Raw genomic sequence first — 14,659 nt, forward strand, 5'->3', positions numbered from 1 at the left:
TACCAGCCTGTTCAACCTCTCTTTCATATCGTCTGAGATCCCCAAGGATTGAAAGCTGCCGCAGTCATCCCCCTCTTCAAAGGGGAGACACCCTGGACCCAAACTGTTACAGACCTATATCCATCCTGCCCTGCCTATCTAAGGTCTTCGAAAGCCAAGTCAACAAACAGGTCACTGACCATCTCGAATCCCACCGTACCTTCTCCGCTGTGCAATCTGGTTTCCGAGCCGGTCACGGGTGCACCTCAGCAACACTCAAGGTACTAAACGATATCATAACCGCCATCGATAAAAGACAGTACTGTGCAGCCGTCTTCATTGACCTTGCCAAGGCTTTCGACTCTGTCAATCACCATATTCTTATCGGCAGACTCAGTAGCCTCGGTTTTCGGATGACTGCCTTGCCTGGTTCACCAATTACTTTGCAGACAGAGTTCAGTGTGTCAAATCGGAGGGCATGCTGTCCGGTCCTCTGGCAGTCTCTATGGGGGTGCCACAGGGTTCAATTCTCGGGCCGACTCTTTTCTCTGTATATATCAATGATGTTGCTCTTGCTGCGGGCGATTCCCTGATCCACCTCTACGCAGACGACACCATTCTATATACTTTCGGCCCGTCATTGGACACTGTGCTATCTAACCTCCAAACAAACTTCAATGCCATACAACACTCCTTCCGTGGCCTCCAACTGCTCTTAAACGCTAGTAAAACCAAATGCATGCTTTTCAACCGATCGCTGCCTGCACCCGCATGCCCGACTAGCATCACCACCCTGGATGGTTCCGACCTTGAATATGGGGACATCTATAAGTACCTAGGTGTCTGGCTAGACTGCAAACTCTCCTTCCAGACTCATATCAAACATCTCCAATCGAAAATCAAATCAAGAGTCGGCTTTCTATTCCGCAACAAAGCCTCCTTCACTCACGCCGCCAAGCTTACCCTAGTAAAACTGACTATCCTTCCGATCCTCGACTTCGGCGATGTCATCTACAAAATGGCTTCCAACACTCTACTCAGCAAACTGGATGCAGTCTATCACAGTGCCATCCGTTTTGTCACTAAAGCACCTTATACCACCCACCACTGCGACCTGTATGCTCTAGTCGGCTGGCCCTCGTTACATATTCGTCGCCAGACCCACTGGCTCCAGGTCATCTACAAGTCCATGCTAGGTAAAGCTCCGCCTTATCTCAGTTCACTGGTCACGATGGCAACACCCATCCGTAGCACGCGCTCCAGCAGGTGTATCTCACTGATCATCCCTAAAGCCAACACCTCCCATTTGGCCGCCTTTCGTTCCAGTACTCTGCTGCCTGTGACTGGAACGAATTGCAAAAATCTCTGAAGTTGGAGACTTTTATCTCCCTCACCAACTTCAAACATCAGCTATCTGAGCAGCTAACCGATCGCTGCTGCTGTACATAGTCTATTGGTAAATAGCCCACCCATTTTCACCTACCTCATCCCCATACTGTTTTTATTTATTTACTTGCTCTTTTGCACACCAATATCTCTACCTATACATGACCATCTGATCATTTATCACTCCAGTGTTAATCTGCAAAATTGTAATTATTCGCCTACCTCCTCATGCCTTTTGCACACATTGTATATAGACTCCCCCCTTTGTTTTCTACTGTGTTATTGACTTGTTAATTGTTTATTCCATGTGTAACTCTGTGTTGTCTGCTCACACTGCTATGCTTTATCTTGGCCAGGTCGCAGTTGCAAATGAGAACTTGTTCTCAACTGGCCTACCTGGTTAAATAAAGGTGAAATTTAAAAATTTAAAAAAGTAAAATTCAGGTGCAACAGTATTGAGTGTCTTCTTTAGTTGACGTTATTAAAACAATTATTTACTGCTAAGCCTCTCTTGAATATGCTGGGATGTTATTTTGAGCAATAAAAGAATGTGATGACAGCCTACTCTTTTCTCTCCTCACATTGTGAAGAAGTGCAGATGCCAGGGTAAAGGGTTTGCACATCCATTAATATAGCTGGGGGAGACAACCTTTTCTTTGCTTTTGTTTTACTGTATGTTGCTGAGCTCTCCAACAACAATGGCCATGTCCCAAATTACATCCTATTTCCTATATAGTGCACTACTAAGCAGTGCTATATGAAGGGGAATAGGGTGTAATTTGGGACGCAGAGGTAGAGCCCTCCAACAACAATCTGATCTCCCACGGATGTTTACAATCTTCTGCTACGTTGTTTTGGCCATCAAGCCTTTCTTTGGCTTCCTGTCGGCACCAGGAGGGAAGGAACGGACGCCATTTGCTGGGCCCCTGATTATAATGGGGGCAGGGGATAGATGCTACAGATACAGTGCTATCTACTATACTCTACAGACACAGTGTTCTCTACTGTACTCTACAGATAATGTTCTCTACTGTACTCTACAGATAATGTTCTCTACTATCCTCTACAGATAATGTTCTCTACTATACTCTACAGATACAGTGTTCTCTACTATACTCTACAGATAGTATTCTCTACTATACTCTACAGACACAGTGTTCTCTACTGTACTCTACAGACACAGTGTCCTCTACTGTACTCTACAGATAATGTTCTCTACTGTACTCTACAGATAATGTTCTCTACTATACTCTACAGATAGTATTCTCTACTGTACTCTACAGATACAGTGTTCTCTACTGTACTCTACATATACAATATTCTCCACTGTACTCTACAGATAATGTTCTCTACTGTAATCTACAGATACAGTGTTCTCTACTGGGGCAGCAGGGTAGCCTAGTGGTTAGAGCATTGGACTTGTAACCGGAAGGTTGCAAGTTCAAACCCCTGAGCTGACAAGGTACAAATCTGTCGTTCTACCCCTGAACAGGCAGTTAACCCACTGTTCCTAGGCCGTCATTGAAAATAAGAATTTGTTCTTAACTGACTTGCCTGGTTAAATAAAGGTAAAATAAATAAAAATACTGTACTGTACAGATACTGTATTCTACTGTACTCTACAGATACGGTTACAGTGGTTTGTGCTTTTAGTTTAGCGCAAATGCTGCCGTCTATCCACAGTTTCTAGTTTGGGAAGGTTTTAACAGTCACAGTGGGAACAACATCCCCTATACATTTCCTGATGAACTCCGTCACCGTGTCCGTGTATACATCAATGTTATTCTCCGAGGCGACCCGGAACCTATCCCAGTCCGAGTGATCAAAACAATCTTGAAGCATGAATTCCTATTGATCAGAATAGCGTTGAATATACCTTAACACAGGTACATCCTGTTTGAGTTTCTGTCTATAGTAAGGGAGGAGCAAAATGGAGTTGGGATCTGATTTGCCAAAGGGAGGGTGGGGGAGGACCTTGTAGGGATCCCGGAAGAGAGAACAGCAGTGGTTGAGTGTTTTCCCAGCATGAGTACTACAGTCAATGTGTTGATAGAACTTCAGTAGCGTTTTCCTCAAATTTGCGTTTGTTAAAGTCCCCAGATACAATAAATACAGCCTCAAGATATGTGGTTTCCAGTTTGCATAAAGCCCATGGTAGTTCCTTGAGGGCCGTCGTGGTATCGGCTTGAGGATGAATATACATGGCTGTGACTATAACTGAAGATAATTCTCTTGGGAGGTAATATGGTCAGCATTTGATTGTGAGGTATTCTAGGTCGGGTGAACAAAAGGACTTGTGTTTTTATACGTTATCACAATCACACCATGAATGGTTAATCATGAAACATACACCACCGCCCTTCTTCTTCCTGGAGAGTACTTAATTCCCGTCTGCGCGATGCACTGAGAACCCAGATGACCGTATGGACAGGGACAGTATATCCGTGAAATATGATATATGATTCCGTGAAACAGAGTATTTTACAGTCCCTGATGTCTCTCTAGAAGGAGATCCTCAACCTGAGCTCATCAACTTTATTGTCCAGAGATTGAACATTAGCGAGTAACATACTCGGAAGCGGAGGATGGTGTGCCCGCCTCCTGAGTCGGACTAGAAGTCCACTCCAAATACCTCTTCTCCGCCGGCAGGTTTTGGACCAGCCTCTAGGATAAGTTCAATTGCCCTGGGGGGTGCGAACAAAGGATCCAATTCGGGAAAGTCGTATTCCTGGTCATAATGCTGGTGAGTTACTGCCACTCTGATATCCAAAAGTTATTTCCGGCTGTATTTTATAACACAAAAACTGTTCTGGGCTAATAATGTAAGAAATAACACACAAAATAATGAAATACTGCAAAGTTGCTTAAGAGATAGAGCTGCCATGTCTGTCAGTGCCATCATACTATACTCTACAGACACAGTGTTCTCTATTGTACTCTACAGATACTCTGTGGAAGGAGCTGCTCACATGGAGAGGGGGCCTGTGTGCAGAGTGGTGAGAGACAGGAGAGCCGTCCATCTTTACACAAATAACCAAAGCCTGGGTAGTGTTCAATCAATAGGCACACAAAAATAAGAAAATGGAGTGAAACCGGGAGGTACCACCTATCCTATAAAAAAATATAGGTTTTTTTTGTTTAAAAAAAACACATTTTTCAATAGTGTGCTCTAATGACCATGAACCTGCCCTCTAATGCATAAATCACAAGAAAGGTAATGTAAGGTTCTCTGGCCTATTGTCTTTAATGACTCAGGGTCAAGAACAGCATTCAGATTGGTTGCCTGCAGCCTAAGATCTGCATGGCTGATAACATCTAACTAGTGTGTATGGTAAAATCTCCCCTAAATTGAGCAACAACCGCCCACCACCTCCTCAGTTAAAGCTGCTGTTATTCTTGGGACGAGTACAACGTGATAAGAGGGGGTCCACTATCTTTTGTTAATAACATTACTCTCCAGCCCTGCTGCTCAGCAAAGACAACGTTTTTTAAATTATGCAGCACTCCCCAGAAAGTGCTTGAGTCTCCCCAGCTCACAGCCAGAGAGGCCTACCAGTAATTATAGCATCCATTAACTTGGTATGGAGCTGTTGAAAGGTGAAAGTCAACCCACACTGTTATGTACTTTCTTAGGATGGCACACTGCACATGGAACGATACTGATTGAGTTATCACTAGGAGGAGGTGACATTTTTTTTTTATGTGCTCATCTGCTGAGGCCACTTAACTCAAAATGACACCAGCATTTTTGTTGACATCAATGTTTATGTTATGGTAGAAACAGTATGCTGGGAGCATGTTGGATATTTAACTGTCTGACAGAGTAGTGCACTGTGGGTTACAGTTACTGTATAACAGTATATACAGGTGTGGATAGAGTGAGACTCTACAGTCTACAGCTGGGGTTCTCAAAGTGGGGTCTGCTGAGGTACTGCAGGGGGTCTGCGGCCAGAACAAAAATAAATAAATATAGCTCTGTCTATAAATTTGAGAGCAGTTACATTTCTCTAGGCCCTCAGCTTTTTTTTACCCAAACAGAGGTGTATAGAATTGCAGGAAATAGGCTTGAAAACTGCAAAATGTTGTCGTTGATGCCAAAAGGCGGGCCTTTAAAATGTTCCTTCCCAGGGCCTGAGACTTGGTTTGTCCAGCCATGCACTGCCGAAGTCATAGTAAAACTCCTGGTATGCTATTTCTATCTCACACCAATTAATATTCTCTAGTAGTTTGTACACTACTGAGCCATGCCGAGCTGTACTGCACTGGCCTAGTTATGCACCCACCATAGTTGCTGGTACCATGCTGGATTGGACATATCTGAGCCTGCACAGTGCGGTTGAGTTTGGCATGATGGTGTGAAACAGTATATGAGGTGTGGGTGTTCTGGGCTGGCTCAGCCAGGTGAGTGACCGACCTCTGGTCAGGTGTATCCTCTGGTCCATCATATTATATACAGTATATCGTTATACATTGTATTATATATAGGTGGTTATAATATATACAGGTGACTGACCTCTGGATGTGTGCCGTTTGACCCCTCAGGGCTGCTGCCCCTCAGGTTGATGATGTGAACCTCCTGTGGTAGACCCGTGGTTCCACGGGAGGCACAGCCTGACATGGCCGTGAAGCTCTTCAGCAGAGCCTGCACCGGGTGGCCTACACCTATTGGCAGCAGCTCACACGGGCTACGAGACAACGGACCTGGCGGGGAGAAGAATGAGATGAGTGGAACCCATTAAATGGTTTTTCGAGAATCCAAGATCCCCAGTGTGAAGCTAGAGAATCTTCATTTAAAAAGTCAACAGCACAGAGGTAAGAAGTGTTCCACACTGCAGCTTCAGTCCAAATAACTGGAGAACACTTTATATGATAAGTTGATTAGTAAGTTATAAGTTTATGTAAATCATTTATAGACTGTCCATAAATAGATAGCGTATGAATCAGCAATTCTCTGATGAACAAGTTATGAATGATGAGGGCAAATAAAGTGTCAGCATGCAACTATAATGAGTGACATAATCATTATTTAAATTGGGCATAGCAAAATAAAACAGTGTCTGCGCACATTGTCTGGGCACAAAGCTCACTACTTCTCAAAGTAGGCCATTCTCTTCAGTCCACAGCCTACTAACACAGCAGACTGGCCTCTCAACAAAGAGCAGCACCACGCTTTCTGACCCTCAACAGGCCACTAACACAAGACTGCCCTTGCCTCTGAACAAAGCAGTGTCTAGCTGACCCTGTACAGGATGTTATGATGCCAGACGTATAATCAAGATGACCCAAAGTGACCTCCATTATAATCCCCTTTATGTCACTTTTACCTCTTTCTCTTTTCCCGTAAATGTTCAGATCTGACCTTCCCTTAATTCCCTTAATTCCCAACCCATAATTAGCCGTTATGACTGTGGTCAGTTATAGAAGTTGCTGTGGAGATGTGTCGCTGGAGGGTGTGTGTGTGTGTGTGTGTGTGTGTGTGTGTGTGTGTGTGTGTGTGTGTGTGTGTGTGTGTGTGTGTGTGTGTGTGTGTGTGTGTGTGTGTGTGTGTGTGTGTGTGTGTTTCACTCCCACTGGTGCCCTGCAGCACAGAGAGACTGGTGAACTTGGACTTGGAGTACAACAAGAACGGATGGACTATGACAGGGATCAAGCAGTTGAACATAACGAGCACAGACTTGTTAACAAAACTTCCTTGAAGGGCTATTCTAACAAGGCCATATTATGTTGGAGGTTGTGGGATTCCCTTTTCTCTCTCTCTGGATCAGAATCTCACTTTTTCTATCTTTCATTTTACTCTACACTGATCAGCCTAATAGTGGTGCAGGTAACATTGTGAGGTCCTGTATATTACTAAAAACTGTAGATAATGCTTTAGGTAGCTAAAGTCAATCATAATAAATTATAATGAATAGGCAACAACTAAATCTCAAGACTGCCATACATTATAGTTAGTCTGAGGGCAGTGGTCCAAAAATAGGGCCGTCTGCCCCTTTCCTCCCACTGCTGTCCATCCATCCATCCATCCATGGCTGTCATGGAGAGGAACAGTAGGACCAGTGAGACCTGTCAGTCATGCAGAGCCAAGTCCCAGCGTGGTCAGACCAGGGTTACGTCCCGAATGGCATCATATTCCCTATATAGTGCAGTATGAAAGTAGTATGAAAGCAATGCAATATATAGGAAATAGAGTGCTATTTGGCACGCAACCCAGGAGAGGACACGAAGACCCAGTCTGTCTGGGAGGCCTGGTAGGGGGCTGGGGGGCGGCTGGGTTTCTGGGTTTGGTCTGCTGGCCTGGAAAAGCACATTTGTCCCTCACTTACAGAGCAGGCTGCAGTGAGCGTCTGGAGAGCTTGGATTTAAACTCAGATCATACCATGCTTGTAAACTAATCAGCACATCATGGTCACAATGGTAAACTCATCAGCACATCATCATGGTCACAATGGTAAACTCATCAGCACATCATCATGGTCACAATGGTAAACCCATCAGCACATCATCATGGTCACAATGGTAAACTCATCAGCACATCATCATGGTCACAATGGTAAACTCATCAGCACATCATCATGGTCACAATGGTAAACTCATCAGCACATCATCATGGTCACAATGGTAAACCCATCAGCACATCATGGTCACAATGGTAAACTCATCAGCACATCATCATGGTCACAATGGTAAACTCATCAGCACATCATCATGGTCACAATGGTAAACTCATCAGCACATCATCATGGTCACAATGGTAAACTCATCAGCACATCATGGTCACAATGGTAAACTCATCAGCACATCACCCAGCTAATCAATTGCTCTGTGGACAGCTATTACATCAGGACATAGGCTTATCCATGTGCACAAGCAACACATGCCACTTGCCACAAGCTTTCAGGTGGGCTACAAACTTAAACTGCCACTATCTGACATGTATCTACAGCGTAAACATTCTTTTACTTTAACATTAGTAATTTTACACACTTAAACACACACTTAAACACACTTAAACACACTTAAACACACACACACACACACACACACACACACACACACACACACACACACACACACACACACACACACACACACACAAACACACACACACACACCCAGCCCTGATGTTTTGTGAAAGGCATTGAACAGGCCTTTTCCATTAGAGAAACTGTGTCTCAGTGGACAAGCTGTGTGGCCAGACTTTCCTCTTGCAGGTCGGCCCCTACTCTCTACTCTGCCCAACAGCCTCACAGATGTTTCTTGGGCCAACCAGCCAGCGCAGGCCCCGCTCACGTTTCAAACACTGCATGATAAACACGCTATAGTTGCCGATAGCGATCAGGGGGAAACATTTGGAAATAATTAAAAGAGAAAATGAAAGAAAAAATTAACTTTAAAACTCCCCATCTCTGACAAAAATACTGTACCTCAACACTGTAATACTGTACCTCAACACTGTAATACTGTACCTCAACAGTGGGTATCATCGGATGGGGCCACAGTGTCTCCTGACCCCTCAAGTCTCAACCTCCAGTATTTATGCTACAGTAGTTTATGTGTCGGGGGGCTAGGGTCAGTTTGTTATATCTGGAGTACTTCTCCTGTCTTATCCGGTGTCCTGTGTGAATTTAAGTATGCTCTCTCTAATTCTCTCTTTCTCTCTCTCGGAGGACCTGAGCCCCAGGACCATGCCTCAGGACTACCTGGCATGATGACTCCTTGCTGTCCCCAGTCCACCTGGCTGTGCTGCTGCTGCAGTTTCAACTCTTCTGCCTGCGGCTATGTAATCCTGACCTGTTCACCGGACGTGCTACTTGTCCCAGACCTATTATTTGACCATGCTGGTCATTTATGAACATTTGAACATCTTGGCCATGTTCTGTTATAATCTCCACCCGGCACAGCCAGAAAAGGACTGGCCACCCCTCATAGCCTGGTTCCTCTCTAGGTTTCTTCCTAGGTTTTGGCGTTTCTAGGGAGTTTTTCCTAGCCAACGTGCTTCAACACCTGCATTGCTTGCTGTTTGGGGTTTTAGGCTGGGTTTCTGTACAGCACTTTTAGATATCAGCTGATGTACAAAGGGCTATATAAATAAATACATTTGATTTGATTTTGATTTGCTAGAGGAAGGTTTCTCTCTGAGAACAAACAGATTGTTTTGCAGTACTGTACACACACACACTGTATTGTGATCCGCACAAAGCCTGAGACATACCTTCCTATCTGTGTGTTGCGAGGACAGAAATGCTTTACTATTGTCTCTCTTGTCTCTCCTGAGAGAGACCCTGAGAGCCTCTGACAGATGTCTTTAACCTATTCTCTATTCCTACAGCTGCTGTCTCCTGGTGCTAGTGAATCCATTCCCCATACAACTCATAGGAGATCTACTTTGATGTGATTGATGGGAACATATATTCAAAAACACAGTGACGGATGGCTGGAGTCAAGGAAAAAGAAACTGCAAAACCTTAATGGCAAAACCTTGTTGTGGTGCTTCGGAGTTCCAACCCCCCTCTCCTCCCCAAGGAGTACACGACGGTCCCTCTCTCTCCAGTCATCACGCCTCACCCTTCAGTCCTAATCTCAAAGCACTCAAACTCACTTTTCCCCCCACACCACACATTGTTAAATAACAACCACCGCACCGGCCAGACAGACAAATAATTAGTCCTTTTAGGAAGACAGCTAAGAAATGATGGCACTTGTCAGGCAGTGATGTTCTTTCTTTCTTTAACTTCCTGGGAAAAAAATAATACAGAAGATTTCGACAATAATGGAAGGAAACCAAACATTTGTTTTATAACCCTGAAACACAAATGGAGCTGTGGGTAATAAACAAAGACAGTGTTTCCATCCCAGAGAATAATGGAATCGTCGGTATCTAGTTCAAAATCATATCAGGACAAAATGGTTTTGACCGAGATGGGATTGAGCAACAATAGGGCCATACTTTCCCCCAAACTAAACTCAGACAACAACTCTGATCATTTGTGTATTATATATTAATTTATGGGCCTGCCATATTTACAACATTATTACAACAACGATGTCTATTGGACATTTACAATAAGGAACTTAGTTTATACATTTACACAAAGGAACTTCATAGACGTATACAATGCAACGAGTCACTACAAGGATACAGGCATCCTTCCTAACTCTGTTGCCAGAGAGGAAGGAAATCGCTCAGAGAATAAACAGCAACAGAGTTTAATGGCTGTGATAGGAGAAAACTGAGGATGGATCAACAACATTGTAGTTACTCCACAAACCTAGCCTAAAAGACACAGTGAAAAGAATGAAGTCTGTACAAAATAAAAAATATTCCAAAACATGCATCTTGTTTGCAATAAGGCACTAAAGTAAAAGTGCAAAAAAATGTGGCAAAGAAATTAACTTTATGCTAAGAGCTTAGCACAATCCTAGAGGAAAACCTGGTTCAGAGACAAATTCCCCTTTCAGCAGGACAATAACCTAAAAACACAAGACCAAATATACACTGGAGTTGCTTACCAAGACGACATTGAATGTTCCTAAGTGGCCTATTTACAGTTTTTACTTAAATCGTCTTGAATCGGCAAGACCTTGAAAATGGCTGTCTAGCAATGATCAACAACCAGCTTGACAGAGCTTGAAGACGTTTTTAAAGAATATTGTCCAATTATTGTACAATCCATGTATGCAAAGCTCTTAGAGACTTACCCAGAAAGACTTACAGCTGTAATCACTGCTAAAGGTGATTCTAACATGAAATGACTCAGAGGTGTGAATACATATGTAAATTACATATTTCTGTATTTCATTTTCAATACATTTGCTATAATTTCTAAAAACATGTTTTCACTTTGCCATTATGGGGTATTGTGTGTAGATGGGTGAGAAAATATATATATAACACATTTTGAATTCAGGCTGTAACACAAGTCAAGTCAAGGGGTATGAATACTTTCTGAAGGCACTGTACTTATACAACAATCCTCTATCATAGCCATAATATCTGGTATTATTGATATTTTTCTGTGTCGTTGAAACCAACTGTAATCTAATCCTGCACATCTGGTATGGTCATCACAGTCTGCAGCCTCCATGGAGAGGGGGGAGAGGAGAAGAAAAAGACTTGAACAGCTTTGTCTCTTCTGTCACCTCTCCCCCTGCCCATACCTCTCTCTCTCTCTCTCTCCCTCTATCCCTCTATCCCTGTCTCTCTTCCTCTCCCCCCCCTCTCTCTCCTCTCTGTGTTTCTTCTCTCCACAGCAGAGGGAGTACAGAGAGGTCCTGTCCAGCAGCTGCTAGGCCCTCTGGCCAGGCCAAGCCGGACTAACGCCCACAGGAGAGGAATGAGAGAAGCTGTTGTTCGCTCTGCATGAAAAATTAACCCAGCCTAGAGAGCCCACCAGACACTTTACTAGACAGACTATACACACTGCAGAGCAGACACCTCCAAGACCTAAGCCCAGCAGATTCAGTCATATCTGATAGTAACAAGTGATATTCCATCTGTGATGTCTACCTTAACAGAAAAATATTTATCTTGGATTTTGGTTGGGAGAATAAGGTCATGGTTAATCGTCTTCTGGTGGAAAATAAGGTCAAGGAGCAATGAATCTCAGCGTGAAGCCAATGTTAGTTGATCAGATTATGTTTAAAAATGAGAACAATAACAGCAATTGAAGAAAATTCTGATTTTATTTCATGTCTAGGGTATGATTATATCCATCAATGTCCAAGCACCCTTTATTCTGGGGCCTGGGGGACAAACTGCTCTCGTCAGGCAAACCTCCACATCAGGTGAGACTGGTTCCCACAGGAGTGTCTCTTCCTGTTTCAGTCTGGATCCTGACAAAGATGAAACAGACAGAACCCTGAAAGAGTGCAGCGCATGGGATAGAGCACACCTGTGTGAGTACAGACAGCCTGGTCTGGTCCTGCATGTTCTGGACCCACAGACTCAACATCAATATCCTACTATCCTCACCACCCAGACCTAGTTACAGCTAGGAGAACCAAGTAAAAATCATAATAAACGACAACAAAAACACAAAACTATCATATAAATAAATACTCAAAAACCACAGAGGACAGTTTCTGTGTACCTCACCAGTTTGACATCAGATAGGTTTCTATAAAACTGACTAATCTAGAATGTTTCCCCAGGCAGCATGCTAGGAAATAATGATTTGATAAACGTTTAATAAAGTAACAGACGGATAACATCTCCGTTCTAGAAAGGATGTATTGCCAATGATGGTCAACATACTGTACAAGGTGTCTTTGCCACCGGTTTCTGCTGCTACCTCAACTTTCTGACTGGAAATGCTAGGCCTTTGTCTTTCACTCCCACATGCACCTGTTTGAAGAGAGCACAGACACACCAGGCCACAACTTTTACAGCTATGAGCTATTAACCTACTTGTTAAAATACAGTGCCTTGCGAAAGTATTCGGCCCCCTTGAACTTTGCGACCTTTTGCCACATTTCAGGCTTCAAACATAAAGATATAAAACTGTATTTTTTTGTGAAGAATCAACAACAAGTGGGACACAATCATGAAGTGGAACGACATTTATTGGATATTTCAAACTTTTTTAACAAATCAAAAACTGAAAAATTGGGCGTGCAAAATTATTCAGCCCCTTTACTTTCAGTGCAGCAAACTCTCTCCAGAAGTTCAGTGAGGATCTCTGAATGATCCAATGTTGACCTAAATGACTAATGATGATAAATACAATCCACCTGTGTGTAATCAAGTCTCCGTATAAATGCACCTGCACTGTGATAGTCTCAGAGGTCCGTTAAAAGCGCAGAGAGCATCATGAAGAACAAGGAACACACCAGGCAGGTCCAAGATACTGTTGTGAAGAAGTTTAAAGCCGGATTTGGATACAAAAAGATTTCCCAAGCTTTAAACATCCCAAGGAGCACTGTGCAAGCGATAATATTGAAATGGAAGGAGTATCAGACCACTGCAAATCTACCAAGACCTGGCCGTCCCTCTAAACTTTCAGCTCATACAAGGAGAAGACTGATCAGAGATGCAGCCAAGAGGCCTATGATCACTCTGGATGAACTGCAGAGATCTACAGCTGAGGTGGGAGACTCTGTCCATAGGAAAACAATCAGTCGTATATTGCACAAATCTGGCCTTTATGGAAGAGTGGCAAGAAGAAAGCCATTTCTTAAAGATATCCATAAAAAGTGTTGTTTAAAGTTTGCCACAAGCCACCTGGGAGACACACCAAACATGTGGAAGAAGGTGCTCTGGTCAGATGAAACCAAAATTGAACTTTTTGGCAACAATGCAAAACGTTATGTTTGGCGTAAAAGCAACACAGCTCATCACCCTGAACAACCATCCCCACTGTCAAACATGGTGGTGGCAGCATCATGGTTTGGGCCTGCTTTTCTTCAGCAGGGACAGGGAAGATGGTTAAAATTGATGGGAAGATGGATGGAGCCAAATACAGGACCATTCTGGAAGAAAACCTGATGGAGTCTGCAAAAGACCTGAGACTGGGACGGAGATTTGTCTTCCAACAAGACAATGATCCAAAACATAAAGCAAAATCTACAATGGAATGGTTCAAAAATAAACATGTCCAGGTGTTAGAATGGCCAAGTCAAAGTCCAGACCTGAATCCAATCGAGAATCTGTGGAAAGAACTGAAAACTGCTGTTCACAAATGCTCTCCATCCAACCTCACTGAGCTCGAGCTGTTTTGCAAGGAGGAATGGGAAAAAATTTCAGTCTCTCGATGTGCAAAACTGATAGAGACATACCCCAAGCGACTTACAGCTGTAATGGCAGCAAAAGGTGGCGCTACAAAGTATTAACTTAAGGGGGCTGAATAATTTTGCACGCCCATTTTTTCAGTTTTTGATTTGTTAAAAAAGTTTGAAATATCCAATAAATGTCATTCCACTTCATGATTGTGTCCCACTTATAAAAAATACAGTTTTATATCTTTATGTTTGAAGCCTGAAATGTGGCAAAAGGTCGCAAAGTTCAAGGGGGCCGAATACTTTCGCAAGGCACTGTATATATATCCTGTTAACCTGTATTCATAATGGTATTCAATCTTTCCTATCAAATTTGGATATATATATATTTTTGCTGTCAATTTTTACAAATGTCCATTTTTATTTATTTATTGAAAGCAGTAACTACCCTCTAGGACCAAGACAATGTATTCAAAATAACTTCTGAAGTTTTATAACTGTGTGTTCGTTAATGGGGACATATGGTAATTTTTCAGAAAAGTCTCTGTTTTTAGAGATAAGAGGTTTTCATCAGACAGTG

At 43.1% G+C, this 14,659-nt stretch overlaps 1 protein-coding gene across 1 annotated transcript in view; it reads right to left on the reverse strand.

Annotated features, from left to right (window-relative positions):
* LOC112251175 (transforming growth factor beta receptor type 3-like) overlaps window positions 1-14,659 on the reverse strand; it is a 147,020-nt gene that overhangs the window by 86,370 nt on the left and 45,991 nt on the right. Inside the window, exon 3 of the mRNA XM_024421980.2 lies at window positions 5,879-6,066. Coding sequence (XP_024277748.1) covers window positions 5,879-6,066 — 188 coding nt within the window. The remainder of the gene's footprint in view (window positions 1-5,878; window positions 6,067-14,659) is intronic.

This window comes from Oncorhynchus tshawytscha, linkage group LG05 (assembly GCF_018296145.1).
Source record: "Oncorhynchus tshawytscha isolate Ot180627B linkage group LG05, Otsh_v2.0, whole genome shotgun sequence".
NCBI lineage: Eukaryota > Metazoa > Chordata > Actinopteri > Salmoniformes > Salmonidae > Oncorhynchus > Oncorhynchus tshawytscha.